This window comes from Heterodontus francisci, chromosome 11 (genome assembly GCF_036365525.1).
Source record: "Heterodontus francisci isolate sHetFra1 chromosome 11, sHetFra1.hap1, whole genome shotgun sequence".
NCBI classification, from domain to species: Eukaryota; Metazoa; Chordata; class Chondrichthyes; order Heterodontiformes; family Heterodontidae; genus Heterodontus; species Heterodontus francisci.
In genome coordinates, this window is record NC_090381.1 from 102,948,975 (window position 1) to 102,975,185 (window position 26,211).

Sequence of the window (26,211 nt, forward strand, 5' to 3'; positions counted from 1 at the left end):
ACCGTCAACCGGTGCACCTCCTTCATTATCCTTCATCACCACCCAAACAGTGTTACGCGCTCCCTGGCCTGAAGCTCTAGAACTGAATTTATTATTTTTTTAATTTATTTTTATTTAGAGATACAGCACTGAAACAGGCCCTTTGGCCCACCGAGTCTGTGCTGACCAACAACCTCCCATTTATACTAACCCGACAGTAATCCCATATGCCCTACCACCTACCTACACTAGGGACAATTTATAACAGCCAACTTACCTATCACCTGCAAGTCTTTGGCGGTGGGAGGAAACCGGAGCACCCGGAGGAAACCCACGCAGACACAGGGAGAACTTGCAAACTCCACACAGACAGTACCCAGAATTGAACCCGGGTCCCTGGAGCTGTGAGGCTGCGGTGCTAACCACTGCGTCACTGAGCCATTTTACTCAAAACCTACCTGGAACAGGAACAAAAGCCACTGATCGTGTTTTTTTCCCCTGCCAGGTAGTTAACCACTCCTGCCAGCTTCCTGAGGAGCGGGTGAGGATAAAATTGCCCCCAATTGCCTCTGCTTACACCTCCCTTTGACGATGATGAGGATCTCGCCCCATAATGAAATGACAAGCATGAACCCAATATACAAAATGATACATATGTCAACTCAGCAGCATTTTAATCTCAACTTGGTGCTGTTTTGAACTGTTTTGTAATGTATTTTTTTACATATTATTATGAATAAAGTATATTTGGGGGGTGGGGGGGGGGAAGGTTCTCCCACGACCAAATATGGGTTTGCTGTAAAATGTACATGACATGTAAAATGGAATGGAGGCAACTCACTGCTGTCATGAAGAAAACTGATTTCCTTTGCACTTTCTGGAATGTCAACTTAATGCTGTTTTGAACTGTTTTGTAATGTATTTTTGTTTTACAGATTTTTATGAATAAGGTATTTTTTTGGGGAAAAAACCTTATTCTCAGAGGTGGGGGACAGCAGGGGATTTAATCTCCCCTCAAGGATTGTCACTGCTGCAGAATGGCACATTTTTTATCCATTCTTAACAATACACCTCCTCGACCCAAACAACAGAAGACGAGCCCTTCCGAGGCAATGTGATATTTCCATCACCCACAGCTCCCCCGTGCCCTTTCTCTGAGCAGGATTAAACATTCTGTCACGGAATGAGGGCTGCTGTCATTTTCAAATAATTTGGCAAATGCACAGATTTAAAATGTCAAAGTAGGAATCCCATCCCTAGTTAGTAGGTAATAGCATTTAATATCTACTTCTGACAGGGAACAATGCTAGTTATGCTGGTAGTGGAATACGCTGGCACTGAGATGTGCTGCTAGTGACATGAATTATTACTGAAATGAACTGGTAGTTAGATGCACTGTCACTCAGGCACTGAACTGAGCCAGTGCTGAGCTGAGCCGATAGTGAAACAATTACACTTATTGTTAGCATCAGAGGCCACCATACTTACTAATTTGTTCCTGGTCCACTGCCAATACTCCTTAAAATCATGACATTCCCTAAGATTTCGTAACCAGCCACTCTTTACCTAAATTTAAGACAGGAACACGATATTATTACAAATTTCAATAAACATTGTGTCTCTTTTTAAATTGCCACTTTCCTCCATGTTATTTGCTCCTCCTGCTTAGGTTGGGGCTGTATTCCTGGATTGAGTGACTTATTCCTTCCTAGTCCTCTATCCTTAGTTGCTAGGAGCTGCAGAACTCAAAATTGGGCTAGTAACTTAATTGTCAACTTTCCCTCCCTGGCTCGGTGTTTAACCTTGACTGGTGCCTCGTTTGACAGCCAAACCACCAGCCATGGGAGAAAAGTGGGTAAATGAGCCTGTGTGCAATAACTGCACAGGGGTTGGTTAATGATCCTGGAGGGGAGCCTTCTTTGCATGGATCACAACTTGGAAAATCCGCTGGGAGTGTGGGGTCAAGGAATTGTCCCTCATGTATAAAACATTTTCACTGGGAATTTCCTGCAGGGGGAGGGGGTTGTGCCAATTGATTGCTGCAGTTCCAGAGGGAGACTGGCAGGATCACTGATGGAAGAGGGTTTCTGCCGATCTTCCGTCAAAGGTACAGTAGTGAATCAGGAGAATCCCCTATCCCAGGAAATTCCCAATGCTTGCGATCTTAATGTTTTTACATGGGTCGAAACTTCCAGACTAAACCCTACGACATGAAACTTTAAATGAGTTTACAGATCTCACAAGAAGCACATGTGTTTCACTGCCTTTACCAACAAATCCTACACAAAATAAGGCAGCAAATGATGAAAGGTCACAGACCAGAAATGGTAACTCCGCTTCTCTCTCCACAGATGCTGCCTGACCTGCTGAGTATTTCCAGCATTTTCTGTTTTCATTTCAGCAAATGAAAGGTATATTTATTGATGGGCACTGTTTCATTGAGAAACACTTAACAAGTTTGTAACATAATATAGCCAGTAACCTTAGCACGAGTGAGTTTATACCTAAGCAGTGCAGATTGGAAAATACATTTCAGGATAGAGTTTTCATTAGTTATATAAGTGTAATCCAGGCAGAAGTGGCCGAACCAGCACGAACAATTGGGCAATTCCAGACATAAATGAGTTATGCCCAAATCCACTTAGGCTCATGTTTACCATGATCTTTTATAAGGATTCATGATTCAAAGTGCCCGAATATACAAAACTGGCCCCGTCCCGAGGTTGAATTTGCAAGATTCTGCCTATTACATTGGTTCGGGCAAGCTGACTAGCATACACCAGTGAAGCTATTATTCGAACTCTCATAACTTTTAAAAGTACTATTTTGTTTCTTTGATAAGTTTGGAAATTATTTTAATTCTTTTTTAAACATTATTTCTGTGTTTAATAAACTGACAAAGTTGCAGCTGGTTGAGTGCTACTGAAAACGCCCTGTCCCCAAATGTTCGGTAACTCTGGTTCTATAGTAGTTTGCCCTGCATCATATTCTACACATAGGTGGTGGACTCTGAGCACTGTTTCCTCTACCATTTCTGACCATATTTCTTGAAGTGGTGTGAGCAGTAATACTCATTATAAATGGCTTTGAAATTCCCACAGTAACTTTAAAACTGCCGGTGCATATTGAAGGAAGCAAGTCTTCCCTTGGGACTTTCAGGAGTCGCATTGATTTTTATTGACTGGGTATGTGCAGCCTGCAGTTTCCGCTAGGTTGTGCTTTTTTTCCACGCAATTTGCCTGAAATCAGCCAAACTAGTGCAAAAGATTGCGGAATTTCACACGCAAATTATGTTCAGTGTAAATCGAGTTTCTGCAATCTTTTTCACCAGTTTGAATAACACGAGGAGCAAGCCCCATTGACAAAGCTGACCATGCTCCAGATCGCATGAATCAACATTGGGAGTTTCTGCTAATTGTGCCCATTTGTAAGCCTTCAAGGAGATGCTTAAAATTAAAGTTTTTTTTAGGGTTCAAGGCCCTAAATGGGCACATTTTAAAAGCTGTTGAATATAATTGTTTAAAAAATTTCCTAAGAAATTAATATCAATATAACTAGCAAATGGTTCTATCTAATTTTTTTTAAAGTAGTTTCAGTTATTTACAATCAGGTTACTCACAGGTGGTGGACGAAACTATCTGATTAAAAGTGCTGTTTTAGTGATAATCAGCTGTATGAATTAAACTGCACCAGGTAACCACTCTTAAATATATCAAATAATTTTTTTTTCAACTTTTTTTTTCTAAACTACATTCTAAAACACTGCTTGATTGCGGTGGTTCATGGCAGATTTTACCTTTGGGCACTATGCAAATGCGTTTGGGTGGAAATGTGCAAAAGAAAACAGTTTCAAATCTAGCAGGTCTGGGCTCAATTTCCTGATTGAGCCGAAAGCAGAATTCTAGGCTGATGCTGTAGTGTGGTACTGAAGAATGCTCCCAGGTAGATGTAAAAACAAATCATATATGCCATTACTTCAAAAGAAATCCTTGCATTTATGACAACCTCAGGCCATCCCAAAATGCTTTATAGCCAATGAATTACTTTTGAAGTGTAGCAACTGTTGTAATGTAGGAAGTGTGGCAGCCAATTTGCGCACAGCAAGCTCCCGCAAACAAGAATGTGATAATGATCAGATAATCTTTTTTTTCAGTGATGTTGATTGAGAGATAAATATTGACCAGGTCACCAAGGTTAACTCCCCTGTTCTTCTTTGAAATAGTGCCATGGGACTTTTTACATCCAGAGAACAGACAGGAACTCCATTTTAATGTCTCATCCGAAAGACATTCAACAGTGTAGCACTCCCTCAGTAATGCATTGGTGCATTAGCATAGGTTTTGAGCTCCAGCCCCTAGAGAGAGACTTGAAAGCACAACCTTTTGACTCAGAGAGGCGGCACGGCTGATGAGGCCCAGTGTCCTGGGTCAATATTTATCTCTCAACCAGCACTACAAAAAAACCCCAGATGATCTTGTAATTATCTGGTTGCCATTCATGGGAGCTTGCTGTGTGCAGAATGGTTGCTGTGTTTCCTGCAACAGTGACTACACATCACAAAAACTGGATGTAAAGTGCCTTGGGACGTCCTGAAGTTATGAAAGGCAAACTAGAAAATGCAGTTTTACCTTTCTTTTACATATGAGGAATTAATTTCTCACATTCCGTTCATCTGATATAGCCTCGAGTGCCAGGGAACATTACAATCCCAAAGTATAATTCAATGCAAAATGTATTGCTGCGATGAACATGAAAAAGAAAGTACCTTTGGACTTATAGCTTTGTAGTCAATCGGTTTCTCTCTGGACTCATGTTTGTAAGCCAGAATAGTAGGTGGTCCAACACTGGGCAGTGTGTAAAGGGTAGATCCAAACAATTTCCCAGATCTCATATCATCAATAAACTTAAAAAAAGAGACAACAGTTACTATCAGGAACAAACATACAAGGAGACTATGGAGAAAATTAACAGCTAGAGTATTTGGCCAATATGTAATGATAAATAGGCACGACTTTACATCACTCTAAAACTTGACTGACATCCCATTCAAGGTTTAGAAACAATAACCAGGGGAAAAAACCAACAAGCACTTCGAGAGGTTTGAGTTAATTAAGGAAAGCCAGTATGAATTTGTAAAAGGCAGATTGTGTTGATTAATCCAACTGAATTTTTTGATGAAGTAACACAGAGTGTTGATGAAGGGAAGGCAATGTACGTTGTCGATATGAATTTTAAGAAAGCGCTTAACAAAGTACCACATAAAAAGCTGGTTAACAAAATTGAGGCTGATGGGATAGGAGGGATGAAATGGTTTAAGGACAGAAAACCGCAAGTCATTGTAAATGGTTGTTTTTCAGACTGGAGGATGGTAGACAATGGTGTTCACCAAGGGTCAGTGCTAGGACCACTGCTTTTTTTAAATATATATAAATAACTTGGATAATGGAATACAGAGTAAAATTTCAAAATTTGGTCGATGATACCAAACTCAGAGGTGTGGCAGACAGTGCGGGTGATACTAATTGACTGCAACAGGACATAGACAGGCTAGCAGAATGGGCAGACAATGGCAGAGAGAATTTAATACAGAGAAGTGTGAGGTGATGCATTTTGGTGTAAGTGATAGGGAGAAGCAATATAGACTATATGTCACAGTTCTAAAGAGTGTGTAGGGACAGAGTGACCTTGGAGTTCACTTGCATAGATTTTTGAAGGCGGCAGGACATATTGAGAGAGTAGTTAGCAAAGAATATGGGATCTTGGGCTTCATAAATAGAGATATTGAGTACAAAAGCAGGGACGTTATGCTGAAGCTTTATAAAGCTCTGGTTAGGCTCCAACTAGAGCATTGCTTCCAGTTCTGGTCTCCACACTTTATGAAGGATGTGAGGGTGCTTGAGAAGGTGCAGAGGAGATTTACCAGAACGGTTTCACAGATGAGGGATTTTAACTATGAGGTTAGGTTAGAGAAGCTGGGGTTGTTTTCCTCAGACCAAAGGAGATTGAGGGGAGATTTGTTAGAGGTGTACAAGATTATGATAGGTTTAGATAAGGTAGACAAAGAAAAGTTGTTCCCATTAGCCGATGTTACAAGGACTAGAGGACACAGATTTAGGGTTTTGGGTAAGAGATGTGGGGGAGGGATGTGAGAAAAAACTTTTTTAATGCAGTGAGTGGAAATAACCCGGAACTTGCTACCTACGAGGACGGTGGAAGCGGAGATGATGAATGATGTCAAAAGGAAATTGGATGGGCATTTGAGGGAAATAAACTTGCTGGACTATGGTGATAGAGCAGGGGAATGGGATTGATTGGATTGCTCTACAGAGAGCTGGCCGCATAGGACTGGACTTCATATGCTGAATGGCCTCCTTCTGTGCTGTAATGACTCTACAACATTATTGTGGATCTCATCGCCCTTCTTCTGTAACACACACTTGGGTTGACCACCACTGACGTCCCAAATAAATGTATCTTAAATCCCTTAGCATTAGGAGTATATCTTTATCTTCCCAATATCTAGCTAATGATAGCAAGAGAGACCCACTGATCAAACAAAGATTCATAACCATTTTACACCACCTCACCAGATTATACCACATACCAAAATATGATTCTCCTCATCTTTAAATAGCAGACTGAATATACAATTTACCAGAATAAAACTTGAGCTAAAAACTAATAAACACGTTATTCAACATAGAACAGACAAATGTACATGGTATCAATGTGAAACAGTATATGTTCCAGTGGATTTTGCAATCCTCCGCAATGTATCTAAATAATAGACTCATGCCCCAATCTGCCTTTCAACACATATTGGACCATCAAAATGAATGCTCCATTCTACATGTTGACCCACTGCCACACTCAAACTAGCCCAGTTTCTCTACTAACTAGACTGTAGACAGACTTGTTTAGGTACAAGCAGTCCAATATAAATCCATAATTGAAATGACTTGAGTTATCCATCAAGAAGGAATACAACCAATCACTGACCCTGACCTGTTTTTATAAGTCTCAGATAAAGCTGTCAGTCAAAACCACCATCTCAGGTTGAATGGATTCACTGATTTGAACCAGTTACCTACCCTTCCCAACATGTTTCAAGATCCTATGAAGATGTCAGACCAAGGATTAATGTATTCTACCACTTGTAATCATTTAGTCAACGCTATAAAAAGATATGCACAGGATACTAGCTCGGAAGTGAAAAAACCTTGCAGTGCTTCAGGGAAAGGGTGGGGGAGCAGAACTAGCTAAATTTCTCTTGCGGAGAGCTGGCATAGGCTCAATAGCCTGAACCATTCTGTGCTGTAACCATTCTAACACATTATCCTCCTTTTGCCTCATAGAAACTAAGGGAGCAATTTTAACCTAACTCACCAGGTGGGAAACCAATGAGATCGGTTTGAACATAGGTTTTACACCCTGCCCAATATTACAGTCCATTAATTTCATGTAAAACCAGGGATGGACCTGATCTCTTTGGATGCCCAACATGCAGGTTAGATTAAAATTGCCCCTTAAGAGTCAACCACACATTAACTGACCTTTGCCAACCACAGCAAAAGACATATTTTCCGTGTCTTGCAGAAACAGCCCGTAGCACCTGTAATTACTACTGTGTGTACTGTTACCAGTGATAAGGAATTCATATCAACAATCTAATACAGGCAGAAACAAATGTTTGTCACTCACACACCTACAAATCTATCAGTCACTCTCTATGTGTGATTTAACAGCAAATATTGAGAGACAATTTGATCACAGGAACATTGTAGCTACATTCAACCTGGTCCTCACCTGATGCCCGGAGAGACTGCTCACTTTCAGCAGGAAAGGCCGCTTAGCGATTAGGAGTGTAAACACTTGGAAGACTCTGGAAGACAAGACTTGAAATTCCAACGCACTTCTGGTCTCCCACCATAAACTTGAGGTCCTCCAAAACTCTGCTGCCTGTGTCCTTACTCTCACCAAGTCCCATTCCCCTACCACCCCTGTGCTCACTGACCTACATTGGCTCCTGGTCAAGCAACACATTGATTTTAAAATTATCATCCTTGTTTACAAATCCATCAAGGGCGTTGTCGCTCCCCATCTCTGTAATCTCCTCCAGTCCCACAACCCTCTGAGATATCTGCACTCATCTAATTCCGACCTCGAGCATCCCCGATTTTAATTGCTCCACCATTGGTGACTGTGTCTTCAGTTGCCACGGATCTAAGCTCTCGAATTCCCTCCCTAAACCTCTCCAACTCTCTACCTCTCTTTCTTCCTTTAAGACACTCCTTTAAACCTACCTCTTTGACCAAGCTTTTGGCCATCTGTCCTAATATCGCCTTATGTGGTTCGGTGTCTAATTTTGCTTTGTAACACCCCTGTGAAGCACCTTGAGATATTTTATTACGTTAATGGCATTATATAAATATAAGTTGTTGATGTTTCTTTTCCCTATTCAGAGGGCACTGAGGCTGGCCGTGGCACCACTTCAACTGCTCCAGCTGAGAGATACTATTAATGCAGACCTTCTCTTGGTCAGTATGGCTCAGCCTCTGGTGAGGGGGTGGGGGGGGAGTTCAAATTTAACCAGTTGATCATGGCTAGAGCTCTGGATAGAAAATCAGATCACAGAGAATAATTAACAAGGTTTATTAACCAATGATGTAAAGTGAAGGTGATGCAAAAATCTCACTGCAATGAAAGTGTCCTGTTCTGCTGTTTTTCCTTTTTTTGACATAGTTCAGAAGCATTCTTAAATACAAAATGATGAAGGGCCTCTCTTGCGCCATGGAGCTGGGATATGTGGGTAGATTTGAAGGAGTGTACAGTGTAGAATATTCTCTACTGATGCTTGATATGTCATTCTGAAGAAAGGTTGTAAAATGTGTAAAAGAGTTCCGAAGAAGGGTCACTGACCCGAAACGTTAACTCTGCTTCTCCTTCCACAGATGCTGCCAGACCTGCTGAGTGGTTCCAGCATTTCTTGTTTTTATTTAATATTATATGTAAAATGTGCAGCCTGTAGTGTATCAGGGGATTGGGCGCATCTCAATCAGTTCACAGTACATAAAGCCCATACTGTATTGAAAGACTGGTTGATCTGAGGGTTCATGGTTTCTGCAACCTGTATTTTGTCAGAGAATTGAGGTAATGATCTGAAGAGTGCACAGCATGTGAAACCTGCACTATATTGAGGATTGGTGCATTCATCTGAAGGCGTGCACCGGAGGCTATGTGCAGCACGAATCTATCAAAGTCAGATGTGTTTATCTGAAGCTGTGCATAGTATGTGCAATCTGGACTACATTGAGGATAGAAGGATCCACAATCCTTTTATTCTACATGAGTTTAATGTAAACACTCTGAAACACTGAGCGGCAGTCAGTCAGGTCACATACCTCAGTATGAACAATGAGGTCGTCAAGGCTCCCTTTTGAGGTTGAGTCACTGACGTCATCTTCCAGGATTGAGCAAGACTCTTTATCTGAAAGCAATACAGAATAATAAATGGTCCAACCTCAGATTTCCAGGGAACATTTTTGTCACCAAACTGCATGATATTTTACTCGCATTCAACATATTGAGTCGTGTAACTCAATGAGGCTGTCCAGCTACACTTGTTAATTTATATGTCGACCTATTAACGGAAGTGTTTTAAAATCTGTTTGTGACTGCAGTAACCACCATACAAGCAAACAGGAGCAATGTTTCCCCCCTCATTATGCACCCAGTGAAGATTAATGAAGGGTCTGGAAATGAGACTTAGGTATGCAAGTGTCATTGTAACATGCTCATCTGAACAACAAATCACTTTAACACTATTTTGTTAATTGGAAAATGTGTCTGCACTTTTGTTAAATGCTCATCATCAAAAATGTACCTGGTACAGTGCCAGTGGCACTAACCACTTGGGCAAATTGGGTGCAACGAACAGATAGGTTTTGCCCATGAAAATTCAGTACAGAAATTTTCCTCGGAGTGCATTAGCAATGCTGCAGGCAAGGTATGGAGGTCTACAGCTTCTGGGGGCTAGACAAACTCCAAACAGTGGTAGAAGTGTCCAGCTGCAGGTATGATTTTGTCTCACAGAATGGTGATGCCCAACTAAGGAGTGTGCAGCATACATTGCAAATTTAATATCAGTTCTGGTCTCCGTATCACAAAAAAGGATATAGAGGCACTGGAGAAGGTGCAAAAATGATTTACAAGGATGAGACAGGAACTGGGAAGCTATGCCCATCAGGAAAGGCTAAACAAGATGGGGCTCTTTTCTCTAGAAAAGAGAAGACTAAGGGGGGGGGGGCGATCAAATAGAGGTTGTTAAAATTATGAAGGACTTTGGTAGAGCAGATGTAGAGATGATTTTTCCACTTGTGGGGAGATCAAAACTAGGGGTTATAACTATTCAGGAGAGTGATTAGAATGTGGAACTTGGTAGTACATGGAATAGTTGAGACAAATAGCATAGATGCTTTTTAAGGCAAAGATAGATAAGTACATGAGAAAGAAAGGAACAGGAGATTATTCTGATAGGGTGAGATGAAGCAGGGTGGGAGGAGGCTCGTGCAGAGCATAAACACTGCACAGGCCAGTTGGGTCAAATGGGCTTTTTTTGTGCTGTCAATTGTATGTAACATAATATAGTTTGTGAGAAAATTGTTAATAATCATCCCGTTGCAGATAGCTTTAGAAGGGAAATGAACAGCCAGGTAGAGATAGGAATGTCCCAGATTTGATGCTGGGTGATAGCTGATCTCTACTGGGCAGCAATGTTAAAGGTTCTGCAGTTGACCCCAGTGCCTTGAGCTAGAGAGGGCAAAATAGCTGAGATTCCTGATGTTTTATATAAATGTGATCTCAAGAGGCCTCTTCTATTTCAGGATGTGATTGCATTTGTGGTTCAGTGGTAGAATTCTTGCTTGCCATGCAGGAGGCCCGGGTTTGATTCCCGGCCAATGCAGTGATACTCCTATTGGGCGGCGCAGTGGTTAGCACTGCAGCCTCACAGCTCCAGTGGCCCGGGTTCAGTTCTGGGTACTGCCTGTGTGGAGTTTGCAAGTTCTCCCTATGACTGTATGGGTTTTCGCCGGGTGCTCCGGTTTCCTCCCACAGCCAAAGACTTGCAGGTTGATAGGTAAATTGGCCATTGTAAATTGCCCCTAGTGTAGGTAGGTGGTGGGGATGTGGTAGGGAATATGGGATTAATGTAAGATTAGTATAAATGGGTGGTTGTTGGTCGGCACAGACTCGGCGGGCCGAAGGGCCTGTTTCAGTGCTATATCTCTAAATAAATGTGGTCAATCTTTTCTTCACAGAAATGATTTGAGATTGAGATGCAATTAAGATGTTAGCCTTGGTTCAGTGCCTAGTGCTCTCTCCTCTGCCCCATGGTTGTGGGTTCAAGACCCACTCTAAAGACTATATAATCTAGATGGGCACTTCAGTGCAGTCTTTTGAAGGAAATGTTAAACCAAGACCTCATCAACCCTCTCAGATGTCATTATTTGAAGAAGAGCAGGGAGTCATCCCCAGTATCCTCGCCGACATTTATCCCTCAATCAGCATCACTGAAACAGATTATCTGATTTCATAGAGAGTATGTGATATTTCACCACAGTTACAGGTAGAGGCCTTGGGGAGTTATACAGTTCCATATATAAGAGTGAGGAGAGCTCAATAGTAGGATTGCGGTCAACCCTGATGAGGGAGGAGGAGGGTGGATGGGATGACGTGTTACAGCAGCACCATATTGTGCATTGCTGGGCCTGTCTCCTCACTCATTTGTGCTACAGTTGGTTTGATTGTGGGTGCTTAGGGTAGGTGGGGGAGTTCTTCCGCTCCACGTACACCTTCCACTCACTCCGACTGGCAGGTGTCCCACATATGCTGAGACCGACTTGGTTGTGGAAGTTGTTGGGATATTGCCACTTCGCGGCGGGGGGTTGGGGGGGGGGGATGTGGAGGGTTAAATAACAGCCCCTTTAAATTGGTCAAGAACAGGCATATTATTAATTTATACCAATAGAAGTACCTGAGCTCTCGGAGCTAAAGTATGCCGATAGCTTGCTAAAGAATTCTGACTCTCTCTCTTCTGCAATTTCGAGTTTTTCTTGAGGCGTGATCGCAAAACATGATTGAGATTGAAGTGAACAATACGTTAGAAAGCAGATTCTGCAGAAAGTAGTTGCTGTATTATATTCAGGTCAAATTCCCTGCATAGCTCAAGCTCTGTTTCCATTAAGCTGCTGTGCCCCTTTCTGGAAACAGAATACATGTTAAGGATATAATACCAGGACACTACCAGCTATTAGTTAAAGGATCTGGGACTTACATATAATTTACAAATATACGCACTTTAGATTTTACGCAGACTATTATAGAGCATGAAAAATGTCACTCCTTTGAAGAAACATGCCAGAAATTTGCTCTATTTGCTAATATGGGACTGAAAATCCGTGGATTATCGAATCCAGTGTAAGCACCAGGATGGATTCACCACTGAGCACCAGTGCTGACCCTGCTGAAATAAATGGAGTCAGGCAGGAGATCACATAAATTAAGAATGCCTGGCAGGGACCGAGTGCCATTTGTGATCCACATGGGGAATAGGGTGCCCAGTCTTGGAAAGACTCTCACGTTGTAAGGGGGCAAATAAATAAACCTGTTTGCTTTTGCCAGATCTTCAAGGGTTCAGGCCCTCCACGGCAAGGCTGAAACCTCAGGAGAACCCATATAATGTGGATTAGCAGGCCATTACACCTTCTCTCAAACAGTGTATGGGCTAGCCACTACGTTGCCATGCCAGAGACAAGGTAAATACTTGCCTTAGAAGGAGTGCAACGTAGACTTTACTAGACTGATAACTGCGACGAGGGGATTGTTCTCCCAGGAGAGACTGAGTAGACTAGCCCTATATTCCCTAGAATTTATAAGAATGAGAGATGATCTCATTGAAACAAACAAAATTCTTAAGGGGCTTGATAGGATAGATGCTGGGAGGATGTTTCCCACGGATGGGCAGTCTAGAACTAGGGATCACAGTCTCAGAATAAGGGATTGGCCATTTAGGACCAAGACGAAGAAAAATTTCTTTATTCAAAGGGTGGTGAATCTTTGGAATTCTCTACTCCAGGAAGCTGTGTCGAGCTTGTCGAGTAAATTCAAGACAGGGAGATCGATAGGTTTTTGGGTACTGAGGGAATCAAGGGATATAGGAATAGTGCGGGAAGGTGGAGTTGAGGTAGAAGATCAGTCATAATCTTACTGAATGGCAGAGCAGATTCAAAGGGCAGTATAGCCTACTCCTGCTCCTATTTCTTATGTTCTTATGTGCTCAATACAGGAATAGCCTCACCCTTGCTACTTATGCTAGTGTCCTTGTTTGGGGTGTGGGGAGGTAGTAGCATACAATAGTTTGCATCCGGCAGCACTGAAGTTTTATGACAGTCTTGCTGCCATGAGAAAGCTCTATGCATTACCAGACAGTAAATTGTGAATGCGCAGACCAAGTGAAGGTGGAAGCAGATACATGCTAAGGGCATGTTTATAAAAAAAAACCCAGCAGCAACTTAATGCTGCCTGCAATTATACTCCAGTGAAGGAAGACTTGCATTTCTATAGCACCTTTCACCATCTCAGAACATCCCAAAGTGCTTTGCAGCCAATAAGGTACTTTTGATCTGTAGTCGTTGCTGTAACATGGGATTTTAACCTTTTCATCCTTTTGTTTAAATGTCCTTGCCCCTTCCTATCTCTGTATCCTCCTCTAGTACTACGTTCCTCCAATTCTGGCCTCTTGCACACCCCCAATTTTATTTATTCCACCATTGGCAGCCGTGCCTTCAGCTACCTGGACCCTAATCTCTGGAATTCCCTCCTTAACCCTCTCCACCTCCTTCAAGTTGTTTCTTAAAACCTACCTCTTCAATCAATCTTTTGGTCACCTGTCTAATATCTCTTTGTGTGGCTCGGTATCAAATTTTGTCTGACAATGTGTTTAAGAAACACCTTAGGACATTTTACTACATTAAAGGCACTATATAAATGCCAATTGTTGTTGGTGAAGCTGGGACATTCTGTCAGGTTTGTAAACAGATACACAAAGAAGCAATTGGGATATAATGAGACAATTTTTTCACAGGTCAGGTCCATCCCATATCTTATCGAAACACCTACATGAAAAGTGTGCCATAATAGTGCAGACTACAGTACGAATTACAAGTACATACAAGGGAATGTGGTGGAAAGTAACAGAAAAGAACAAAAATTCTGCTCACCCAAATTGCCACATTGTCCTAAATGTTACAGAGAAGGCAAATCTATTCACTTCACAATGTTTCTCAATTGTCATTTGTCTCTATTTTGGGGAGATTCACTCCTCCGTTTAGGACAATGTGGCAACGCCTGTGAACAGTTTGTTTCACTTTTCTCTGTTATTTTCCAGCTTTTACTTTTAGAGAAAGCATAGTACCTTTCTTGAGGCTGTGACTAAGAAGCCAGCTGGAATCGGTCTGTGTTAGAACCGACATTAGTAGGGGCTCACAAGTACCAAGGCTTTCAGCAGGAGAGTCCAAAAGATAAGGAGTGGTTTCATCGGCCCTGATTGATGAAGATGCAAGTTAACAAATACATATCGCAAACAGACTTGGAACTTAAAGAGCAAATCTTCTGTTGTATGGAATTCACAGACTATTACCTTGTGATGTGGTGTTTGTAAAATGTATCTGTGTGGGGGAGTCCTTGAAATATTGTTAAACTCCGGGGGATGAGAGCAAATATCAGGATACTCCTGCCAAACCCCTGCAAATATTGATAGCCTCTAATAACTCAAAAAATTGCAAACACTTCGAGGGACCCACAACAAAAATTGACACCACGTAGGGAGGCAGTGGCATAGTGGTATTGTCACTGAACTAGTAACCCAGAGGCCCAGGGTATTGCTCTGGGGACATGGGTTCAAATTCCACCACAGCAGAAGGTAGAATAGGTAGAATTTAAATTCAATTAATAAATCTGAAATTAAAAGCTAGTCTGATGAAATCATTGTCATAAAAACTCATCTGGTTCACTAATGTCCTTTAGGGAAGGAAATCTGCTGTCCTTACCTGGTCTGGCCTACATGTGACTCCAGACCCACAGCAGTGTGGTTAACTCTTACATGCCCTCTGAAATGGCCTAGCCAAGCCACTCAGTTGTATCAAACCGCTACGAAGTCAAAAAGGAATGAAACCAGACAGACCACTCGGCATTGACCTTGGCACCGGAAACAACAATGGCAATCCCAGTTCTGTTGACCCTGCAAAGTCCTCCGTACTAATATCTGGGGGCTTGTGCCAAAGTTGGGAGAGCTGTCTCACAGACTAGTCAAGCAACAGCCCATACTCGTGGAATCATACATTACTGACAATGTCCCAGACACTGCCATCACCATCCCCAGGAATGTCCTCTCCCACTGGCAGGACAGACCCAGCAGAGGTGGTGGCACAGCGGTATACAGTTGGGAGGGAGTTGCTCTGGGAGTCTTCAACATTGACTTTGGACACCATGAAGTCTCATGGCAAACATGGGCAAGGAAACTTCCTGCTGATTACCACATAACTCCCGCCCCCACCTGCTTGGCTGATGAATCCTTACTCCTCTATGTTGAACACCACTTGGAAGAAGCACTGAGGATGGCAAGGGCACAGAGTGTACTCTGGGTGGGGGATTTCAAAGTCCATCACCAAGAGTGGCTCGGTAGCACCATTACTGCCGGAGCTGGCTAAATCCTAAAGGACATAGCTGCTAGACTGGAAGTGATGCAGGTGGTGAGGGAACCAACAAGAGGGAAAAACCTACTTGATCTTGTCCTTGCCAATCTGCCTGTAGCAGATGCATCTGTCCATGACAATATTGGTAGGAGTGACCACCGCACAGTCTTTGTGGAGACAAGGTCCTGTCTTCACCTTGAGGATACCCTCCATCGTGTTGTGTGGCACTATCACTGTGCTAAATGGGATAGATTTCAAGCAGATCTAGCAATGCAAACTAGGCATCCATGAGGCGTTGTGGGTCATCATCAGCAGCAGAATTGTATTCAACCACAATCTATAACCTCATGGCCCAGCATATCCCCCACTCTACCATTACCATCAAGCTGGGAGTCCAATCCTGGTTCAATGAAGAGTGTAGGGGAGCATGCCAGGAGCAACACCAGGCATACCTCAAAATGAGGCGTCAACCTGGTGCAGCTACAACACAGGACTACTTGTGTGCCAAACAGCATGTGATAGACAGAGCTAAGTGATCCCACAACCAACGGATCAGATCTCAGCTCTGCAGTCCTGCCACATCCAGTCAGGAATGGTGATGAACAATTAAATAAACTGGAGCAGATGGTTCCACAAATATCCCCATCCTCAATGATGGGGGAAGCCCAGCACATCAGTGCAAAAGATAAGGCCGAAGCATTTGCAGCAATCTTCAGACAGAAATGTCAGGTGGAAGATTCAACTTGGCCTTCTCCTGAGGTCCCCAGCATCACAGATGCCAGTCTTCAGCTAATTCAATTCACTCCACATGATATCAGGAAACGACTTCACTGGATACTGCAAAGGCTATGGGCCCTGACAATATTCCGGCAATAGTACTGGACCTGTGCTCCAGAACTTGCCGCGTCCCTAGCCAAGCTGTTCCAGTACAGCTACAACACTGGCATCTACCTGGCAATGTGATAAATTGTCCAGGTATGTCCTGTACACAAAAAGCAGGACAAATCCAACCCGGCCAATAACCGCCCCACCAGTCTGCTCTCAATCATCAGTAAAGTGATGGAAGGTCGTCGACAGTGCTATCAAGTGGCACTTGCTTAGCAATAACCTGCTCAATGGTGTTTGGGTTCCACCAGGGCCACTCAGCTTCTGACCTCATTAGAGCCTTGGTTCAAACATGGACAAAAGAGCTGAACTCAAGAGGTGAGGAGACAGTGACTACCCTTGACATTGAGGCAGCATTTGACCGAGTATAGCGTCAAGGAGCCCTAGTAAAACTGGAGTCAATGGGAATCAGGGGGAAAACTCTCTGCTGGAGTCATACCTAGCGCAAAGGAAGATAGTTGTGGTTGTTGGATGTCAGTCATCTCAGCTACAGGACATAACTGCAGGAGTTCCACAGGATAATGTCCTAAGTCCAACCATTTTCAGCTGCTTCATCAATGACCTTCCTTCAATCATAAGGTCAGAAGTGGGGATGTTCGTTGATGATTGCACAATGTTCAGCACCATTTGCGACTCCTCAGATACTGAAGCAGTCAGCGTAGAAATGTAGCAAGACCTGGACAATGGCCAGGCTTGAGCTGATAAGTGGCAAGTAACATTCGTGCCACACAAGTGCCAGGCAATGACCATCTCCAACAAGAGAGAATCTTACCATCCCCCCTTGACATGCAATGGCATTACGATCGCTGAATCCCCCACTATCAACATCCTAGGGGCTACCATTGACCAGAAACTGAACTGGAGTAGCCATATAAATACCGTGGCTACAAGAACCGTGGCTAGGAATCCTGTGGTGCGTAACTCATCTACTGACTCCCCAAACCCTGTCCTCCACCTACAAGGCACAAGTCAGGAGTGCGATGGAATACTCTCAACTTGCCTGGATGGGTGTAGCTCCAACAACACTCAAGAAGCGCAATACCATCCAGGACAAAGCAGCCCACTTGATTGGCACCCCATCCACCACCTTCAACATTCACTCCCTCCATCACAGATGCACAGTGGCAGCAGTATGTACCATCAACAAGATGCACTGCAGCAACACACCAAGTCTCCTTAGATAGCACCTTCCAAACCCGCGAGCCCTACCACCTAGAAGGACAAGGGCAGCAGATGCATGGGAACACCACCACCTGCAAGTTCCCCTCCAAGCCACACACCATCCTGACTTGGAACTATATCGCCGCCGTTCCTTCACTGTCGCTGGGTCAAAATCCTGGAAATCCTTTTCTAACAGCACTGTGGGTGTACCTTCCCCACATGGACCGAAGTGGTCAAGAAGGCAGCTCACCACCACCTTCTCAAGTGCAATTAGGGATGGGCAATAAATTATGTCCTAGCCTGCGATGCCCACGTCCTATGAACAAATGAAAAAAAAATCTTTGGGACATGTCAAAAATATTACACAATCCTAGGAATGCCCAGCGAATAATGATCCATTCTCAGAGATTACCATGATAACTTCCAAAAACAATGGTGGGAGCGGCCGTGAGAAATTTTAACTGGGAGTGGGTTTCAGACGTGTGTGCGGAAGGGGGCAAAGGTGAAGGTCAAATCTGCCTGATGTCATCAGTTTAAGGTTGGGCCTACTTTAACTCATCATAAAAACAGAAAATGCTGGAAATACTCAGCAAATCTGGTAACATCTTTGGAGTGAGAAACAGTCAACGATTCAGGTGGGTGTCCCTAGTCAGAACTGGGAGTACTTAGAGATGTAACAGTTTTTAAGGCAGAGAGGGAAAGGTTGGGGTAAGAACAAAAGGGAAGGTCTGTGATAGGCAAAAATAAAAAGGGACAAGTAAAGAAACAAAAGATGCACCGAGAGGAAGTGTAAATGGGAAAACAAAATCATCATCAACAGCCATCGTCCAAAAAAAGGGGCAGAGGTTCATTATGATCTGAAATTTTTGAACTCAATATTGAGTTCGGAAGGCTGTAAAGTGCCTAATCGAAAGATGAGGTGCTCTTCCTCAAGCTTACGCTGAGCCTCATTGGAACGGAGTAGGAGGCCAATGACAGAAAGGTCAGAGTGGAAGTGAAGCAGAGAATTAGGCGACTGGAAACTCAGGGTCAAGATTGTGGCCTGAACAAAGATGTTCCGCAAAGTCATCACCGAATCTGTGTTTAGTCTCCCCAATGTAGAGGAGACCGCATGGGAGCATGGCATGAAGAAAGAGTTGTCTAAAGCGGGCTGGGAAAATAGACTGAGGGGAAGGTTAGTGGATGAGCAATGGCAGACATTTAAGCAGATATTTCATAATGCACAGCAAACATTTATCCCGGTCAAAAAGAAGGACTCGATGAGAAGGATGAACCACCCGTGGTTAACAAAGGCGGTCAAGGAGAGTATCCAATCAAAAACTGAGGCATACAAAGTGGCAAAAATTAGTGGTAGGCCAGAGGATTGGGAATTTTTTAGGAACCAGCAGCGGATGACTAAAAAGCTAATAAAGGGGGAGAAAATTGATTATGAAAGTAAATTGGCAAGAAATATAAAAACAAACAGTAAGAGCTTCTACGGGTATATAAAAAGAGAGAGAGTAGCTAAAGTGAGCGTGGGACCCTTGGAGGATGCGACTGGAGAATGGATAATGGGGAACAGGGAAATGGCAGATAATTTAAACCAATAGTTTGCATCGGTCTTCACGGTGGAGGACACTATAAACATCCCTATCAGATAAGCAAGGAGCTAATGGGAGAAAGATCTTGTAACAGTCTCTAGCACGAGGGACAAAGTATTTGACAAACTAATGGGACTAAAGGCAGACAAGTCGCCAGGACCTGATGGCCTGCATCCAAGGGTTTTAAAGGAAGTGGCTGCAGATAGTGGAGGCATTGGTCGAAATATTCCAGAACTCACTAGATTCTGGGAGGGTCCCAGCAGATTGGAAAACCACTAATGTGACACCCCTGTTCAAGAAGAGAGGGAGACAAAAAGCAGGAAACTATAGGCCTGTCAGCCTAACATCGGTCGTTGGGAAAATGCTAGAGTCCATTATTAATGAAGAAATAGCAGGACATTTAGAAAAGCTTAATGCAATCAAACAGAGTCAACATGGTTTTGTGAAAGGGAAATCATGTTTGACAAATTTGCTAGAGTTCTTTGAGGATATAACAAGCAGAGTTGATGAAGGGGAACTGGTAGATGTAGTGTATTTAGATTTCCAGAAGGCATTTGATAAGGTGCCACATAAAATATTATTGCACAAGATAAGAGCTCACGGTATTGGGGATAATGTATTAGCATGGATTGAGGATTGGTTAACTCACAGAAGACAGAGAGTCGGGATCAATGGGTCTTTTTCAAGTTGGAAAGACGTAACTAGTGGAGTGCCACAAGGATCAGTCCTCGGGCCTCAATTATTTACTATCTATATTAATGACTTAGGGGAGGGGGCAGAGTGTAATATATCCAAATTTGTTGACGATACAAAAATAGGTGGGAGGGCATGTTGTGATGAGGACATAAGGAATCTGCAAGGGGATATAGATAGGTTGAGTAAGTGGGTAAAAACTTGGCAGATGGAGTTTAATGTAGGAAAGTGAGAGGTCATGCACTTTGGGTAGGAAGAATCAAAAGGCAGACTATTATTTAAATGGAGAGAGACTTCAAAAAAGTGGAGGACAGAGGGATCTGGGTGTTCTTGTGCATGAAACACAAAAAGTTAGCATGCAGGTGCAGCAAGTAATTAAGAAGGCAAATGGAATTTTGGCCTTTATTGCTAGGGATTGGAGTTTAAAAATAGGGAAGTCTTGTTACAACTGTACAGGGTGTTGGTGAAATCTACCTGGAGTACTGGGTACAGGTTCGGTCCCCGTATTTAAGAAAGGATATACTGGCATTGGAAACAGTTCAAAAGAGATTCACTGGGCTGATTCCTGGGATGAAGGAGTTCACTTATCAAGGATGGCTAAACAGGTTAGGCCTTTATTCATTAGAGTTTAGAAGAATGAGGGGTGATCTTATTGAAGCGTACAAGATTCTGAGGGGGCATCACAGGGTAGATGTTGAGAAGATGTTTCCGCTGGTGGGGGAATCTCGAACTAACGGACATAGTTACAGAATAAAGGGACACTCATTTAAAACTGAGATGCGAAGGAATTTCTTCTCTCAGAGGGTAGTGAATGTCTGGAATTCTCTACCCCAGAGAGTTGTGGAGGCTAGATCACCGATAGTATTTAAAGAGAAGGTAGATAGATTTTTGAAATCTCGGGGAGTTGAGGGCTATGAGGAGCTGGCACAAAAGAGGAGTTGAGGTCTGGGGCAGATCAGCCATGATCTTATTGAATGGTGTGGCAGGCTTGAGGGGCCGAGTGGCCTACTCCTGCTCCTATTTCTTATGTTCTTATGTTATGCTCTTATGAAAACAGTATACTGAATTAAAAGAAGTACAAGTAAATCGCTGTTTAATCTAGAAAGAATGTTTGGAACCTTGGACAGTATGAAGGGAGGAGGTAAAAGGGCAAAACACTTTCGTACCCCAGCAAGGCTTAGTAACTCCAGTCAAATGGGGGGAACAAATGAAGGAAAAATTAATTAATATGGTTCCTGAGCAAACAGTTAAATAACAGGACAAGTGTAAGGGGCTGTAAGGTCCAATCTTTATTCAAGAATTCTGGTTCAGATCGCTTACTCTAGTTCATTGTGTTACGACCAGGTGAGACAGGGGTCTAGGGGTTCCCTCTCAGCCTTTGCCTGGTCTAACCATAACGGGGTTTAATTTTAGAAACACCATATTTTTACCTCCCCCTCAGTGAATCCTTGTTCACGCTTTCCAATTGTAAATAAATCAATTAGACAGGCTTTCTGAGATTTAAACAAGAAAGATGGAAGTTTATTAATCTTAACTCTAGTTCGGGTAACGGCTACAAATAAGCAACGCAACCATGCTAACATGCATACGCGATAAACACACATGCAGATAGAGACAGAGAAAGTATAATATAAAGGGGAAAAGTTTGAGGCAATAGATGGATTGTAATTACAGTCCTTTGAGTTTGATGTTGAATCTTTGGTTGCTGGTAAGTCTTGCTGCACGTTGGGGCCCAGTGCACGCTTTAACTTGTTTCGATGTAGGAATCTTTTCTCGCTTGAGGTTCACGTGTCTTCAGTGGGTCCGGACGCTTGTGAGAAAGCGAGAGGGAGCCAGCCAAGAGAGAGGCTTTCTTGTTCCAGGTTCAGTGGCAATCTGCAGTCTGACCAAATTGTCCTGTAAGCACAATTCAAAACTCCAAGCTGGCCAGCAGGTTAGTCATGTGACTAAGTTTTTTCAAGAAATTCTTGTGTTTGTGGATTCCAAAGCTCTCGTTTGGGGGGTGGGGGGTGGTGTAGTGCTGTCTCTTACACTGACAAGGTGTGGATCACCATTGCCTAGGCCAATCTCTGTTAACTGAATCAGTGAGCAATTCTTTTGTCTCTCCAAGCACTGTCTCTTAGTATGCAAATGTTCTTCCAGCCGCTGCTGGTCTCTTTAAACAAGTCATCTCTTCACTCCAGCAACAGTTTAAAATTGATGTTCATATGACAAAATTAATATGCCTCATTCTTGGCAGGTGGGGGTCTTCATGACAATAGAATTACTGTTATGGAAATAATATGATGCAGGGGCAAAGAAAGGAGCACAAGCAACGTAGCAGAAAAATCGAAGTAGCGACAAAAATGCTGCAAATGCATAAAATCTGAAAAAATGTTGGCCTTTATTACAAGAGAATTTGAGTATAGGAGTAAAGATGTCTTGCTGCAATTATATAGAGCCTTGATGAGACTGCACCTGAAGCACTGTGTGCAGTTTTGGTCTCCTTACCAAAGGAAAGATATACTCGCCATAAAAGGAGTGCAATGAAGGTTCACCAAACTAATTCCTGGGATGGAGGGTTTGTCCTATGAGGAAAGATTAATTCTCTGAAGTTCAGAAGAATGAGAGGTGAGCTCATTCAAACATACAAAATTCTTACAGGGCTCGACAGGGTTGATGCAGGAAGGATGTTTCCCCCGGCTGGGGAGTCTAGAACCAGGGGACACAGTCTCCGAATAAGGGGCAGGCCATGTAGGAGTGAGATGAGAATGGATTTCTTCACTCAGAGGGTGATGAATCTTTGGAATTCTCTGCCCCAGAGGGCTGTGGAGGCTCTGTCATTGAGTATGTTCAAGACTGAGATTGATAGATTTCTACATATTAAAAACATCAAGGGTTACAGGGATAGTGCAGGAAAATGGTCTTGAAGTAGAAGATCAGACGAGTTTTAATTGGATGGCAAAGTGGGCTCGACAGGCTGTATGGCCTATGCCAGCTCCTACTTCTTATGTTCTTATGTAAAACTGAAACATGCAGGAAAGGCACAGCAAGTCAGTCAGCATCTATTTAAAAAAAGTTTTGGGTGGCTGTGCCTTCAGTCATCTAGGCCCTAAGCACTGGAATTTTCTTGCTAACCCTCTCCATCTCCTTTAAGATCCTTCGTAAAATCTACCTCTTTGATGAAGCTTTTAATCACCACTCCTAAAATCTTCTTTGGCTTGCTGTCAATTTTTATCTGATTATGTTTCTGTGAAACCCCTTGGGACATTTTTCTACATCAAAGGCGCCATATAAATGGAAGTTGCTTTTGTTGTCATCACTGTTGTCATTTACTCATGATCGAAATCGTTTGCAGTGGGTACACACCCGATACATCTTAACCTGTCTTTTCTCTTCAAGGATATTGACTGACCTGCTGTGTATTTCAAGCATTTTCAGTTTTCTACTTGCTTTTTTGCCGAGTTGTATTAATTACCAATCCAATCCCACATTCCTCAATGGTACAGATAAGACAGAAAAAAATGTTATTGCTGAAAGTCTCAAACTAAAAACAGTGAATAGCAGAAAGATAAGGCTGTTTAGTCAGCATTTTAATGGGATAAAGAAGATAATGCTCTAGGGACACTGATTAAGAAATAATCTGGCTTCTCCCTTTCAGCTCCTGACTGGCCTTCCGTGAATTTCCAGAATGTTCTGTCTGGTATTTAAAATTGGAATATCAAAGTAATGCCACCTGCTTATGTATTCTTACCGATCATCAGGTCGACTGATAGATGTAGATTCTTCCCAGGAGAAGCTTTTTAACATACTTGGCGTATCTGAAGAAACTGAACAAGAAGGAAAAGCTGTAGTAAAGTGGTCAGATATGGCTACTGAAAGCTAATCTCAATTAAAAAAAACCAGACAAATGGTCATTGGGACATACGTTCCTCCTATAATCACCAATTTAAGCCTCATGTTAATGACAGAGACAAGTTTGACAACGACTTGCCCAAAGCTTAGACTGGAAATTAAGATGGTAATCTTCATGGAACCTTTGATGTTATGATTAGTTTTGGGTGAAAAATAAATGGCTGGCTTGGAGGACAATGGAAATCGACTGAGTGGCTGTTCCAATATCATCCTCCAACACTGTCGCCCGTAGTTAAAATGACCCCCATTGTCTTCTATCCTTCAGCCACACAGGTTTAGCATCAGCAGTGACCACTGGACATGTTAAGGCACCAAAAGACTCCAGAGGGAAGTAAGCAAGACTCCAATCATCAAGTGGGTCTCACACCAGCATGAGGTTACCAACTCTAGTTGGGCATATCCCCGTAGGCTTAATCACATGACCTCTCACTTCCAAACAGCACTTTCCCTATCTGACATTTTTATAACTTCATAAGCAAATTGTTCAAAAAAGAAAAGAAAGACTTGCATTTATATAGAGCTTTTCATGACCACCAGATGTCTCAAAGCACTTTTGAAACGCAGTCACTGTTGTAATGTAGGAATCGGGGCAGCCAAGTTGTGCACAGCAAGCTTCCACAAACAGCAATGTGATAATGATCAGATAATCTGTTTTTGTGATGTTGATTGAGGGATAAATATTGGCCAGGACACCAGGGATAACACCGCTGCTCTTCAAAAATAGTGCTACAGGATCTTTTACATTCACATGAGCAGGCAGATGGGGCTCCAGTTTAACGTCTCATTCAAAAGACAGCACCTCCAACAGTGCAGCACTCCCTCAGAACTGCACTGGAGTGTCAGCTGTGACTTATGTGCTCAAGGCCTGCAGTGGGACTTGAACCCAGAACCTTATGACTCAGAAGCAAGAGCGTGACCAACTGATCCAAGGCTCACACACAAGAAAGACACATAAAAACGAACACACAATTTTAATTTTGAAGATTTGTCTCCCAGATTACTCTCAACAACATCCATTCATTCCTGGATACTCCAGGCCAATCTTGGAAGGTTGGCCTCTCTACTTCAGCATCAGGCTGAACCCTGACTTGGGCGACATTTACACTCTAACAACAGCACGAGTATGAATTGATACTGCTTTGCAGTTTGTAATGTGAATGCACTCTTGAATTACATCCTCAAGTGCTAGCATGGAACCTAAACCCACAACTTTCAGAGGCAACAGTGCTATGAATTGAGCCAACCTACGGGCTTCCCCTCTTGATTATTTAAGTGTTAGGTGAAGTAGCGTGGGAAGAGGCTGGTGTGGAGCAGTTAATGGACTGTATGGTCTGTTTGATGCCATTATATTTGATTCCCTTTTATGTCAGATCAGCCATTGAATGGTGCAACAGGTTCAGAAGGACTAAATGCTCTCCTCCTCTTCCTTTCTGGAGGGCAGGGAGCTCCCATTTGGGAAGAGCACTTAGCATTTCATTAAGTGATGCTATATTCTTCTTCCCTTCGTCCTCCTCCCCAGTATTACCTGAGCTGTCCAGGTCCACTTGGGTGGAGCTCTGCTGCTCCTCGGTGCCATTACCCTCCAGCTCGCCCACATTCTGCTCGCTCATTGTGTGCTTGGCTGCTGTGCTGTCCACAGGGAATCGGTGAGCGTTCCTTCAATGGTGATGGTGGCAGAGCCGCCTTCACAGGCGCATTGGCTGCATAAATAAACACATGGGAATAATCATTCGTAAACATAAAACAATAAATCTTCTGCACCGCTTATGCGCTGACTTTTCCTGACCTTTCCTTTGCAGACGAGTCCAGTGTGTGGGGGGGCTTCTTGTTCTGCAGAAGCTGAGCTCGAGCAGCGCCGCGGGCGGCCCCCTCATTGTTGTGGCGCGTTGCCACGGTGACCGGGCATTCGCCCAATTGGTTCCCAAGTTGCTACAATCTCCCAATGTTGCCGAGGCAGGGGGCGGGGCTTCTGCAGCCGGGCCTTTCTCAGTGACAGCTCCACCCACAGCTCACAAAGCAGGCCATTCGGCCCCACTGGCTCTGTTGCTGCTGTTTTTGCTCCACACCATCACTCCCTCCTATTCCATCTAGCTGGGGTGGGGAGGTTGCTCCAATATCATTAAACAACATAAAAAAAGAGGGGGCTGGACAGCTGGTCAAGAAAGTATATGAGACACTTCGCTTTATTGGCCGAGGCCTGGAGTATAAGAGCAGGAAGGTGATGCTCGAACTGTACAAATCACTGGTTGGGCCACAGCTAGAGTACG

The 26,211-nt window shown here is 43.2% G+C and overlaps 1 protein-coding gene and 1 non-coding gene across 5 annotated transcripts in view; one reads left to right on the plus strand and one right to left on the minus strand.

Moving 5' to 3' along the window:
- The window catches only part of LOC137375432 (glutamate-rich protein 6-like), a 63,375-nt gene extending 37,561 nt beyond the window's left edge, over positions 1–25,814 (minus strand). For 2 of the 4 annotated variants that reach the window (XM_068042638.1, XM_068042636.1), the window contains exons 1-8: positions 25,731–25,814; positions 25,470–25,644; positions 23,784–23,859; positions 14,453–14,580; positions 12,014–12,091; positions 9,381–9,466; positions 4,745–4,882; positions 1,468–1,545 (exon numbers count right to left, since the gene is read on the minus strand). In XM_068042638.1, coding sequence (XP_067898739.1) covers positions 1,468–1,545; positions 4,745–4,882; positions 9,381–9,466; positions 12,014–12,091; positions 14,453–14,580; positions 23,784–23,859; positions 25,470–25,554 — 669 coding nt within the window. In that variant the 5' untranslated portion in view covers positions 25,555–25,644; positions 25,731–25,814. Of the gene's footprint in view, positions 1–1,467; positions 1,546–4,744; positions 4,883–9,380; positions 9,467–12,013; positions 12,092–14,452; positions 14,581–23,783; positions 23,860–25,469; positions 25,645–25,730 lie in introns of those variants that run through there. The other 2 variants (XM_068042639.1, XM_068042640.1) reach the window with 2 other exon arrangements.
- On the plus strand, positions 10,872–10,942 carry trnag-gcc (transfer RNA glycine (anticodon GCC)). Its single transcript has one exon. It is a non-coding gene; the product is annotated as a tRNA-Gly (tRNA).
- Positions 25,815–26,211: the final 397 nt, after the last annotated feature.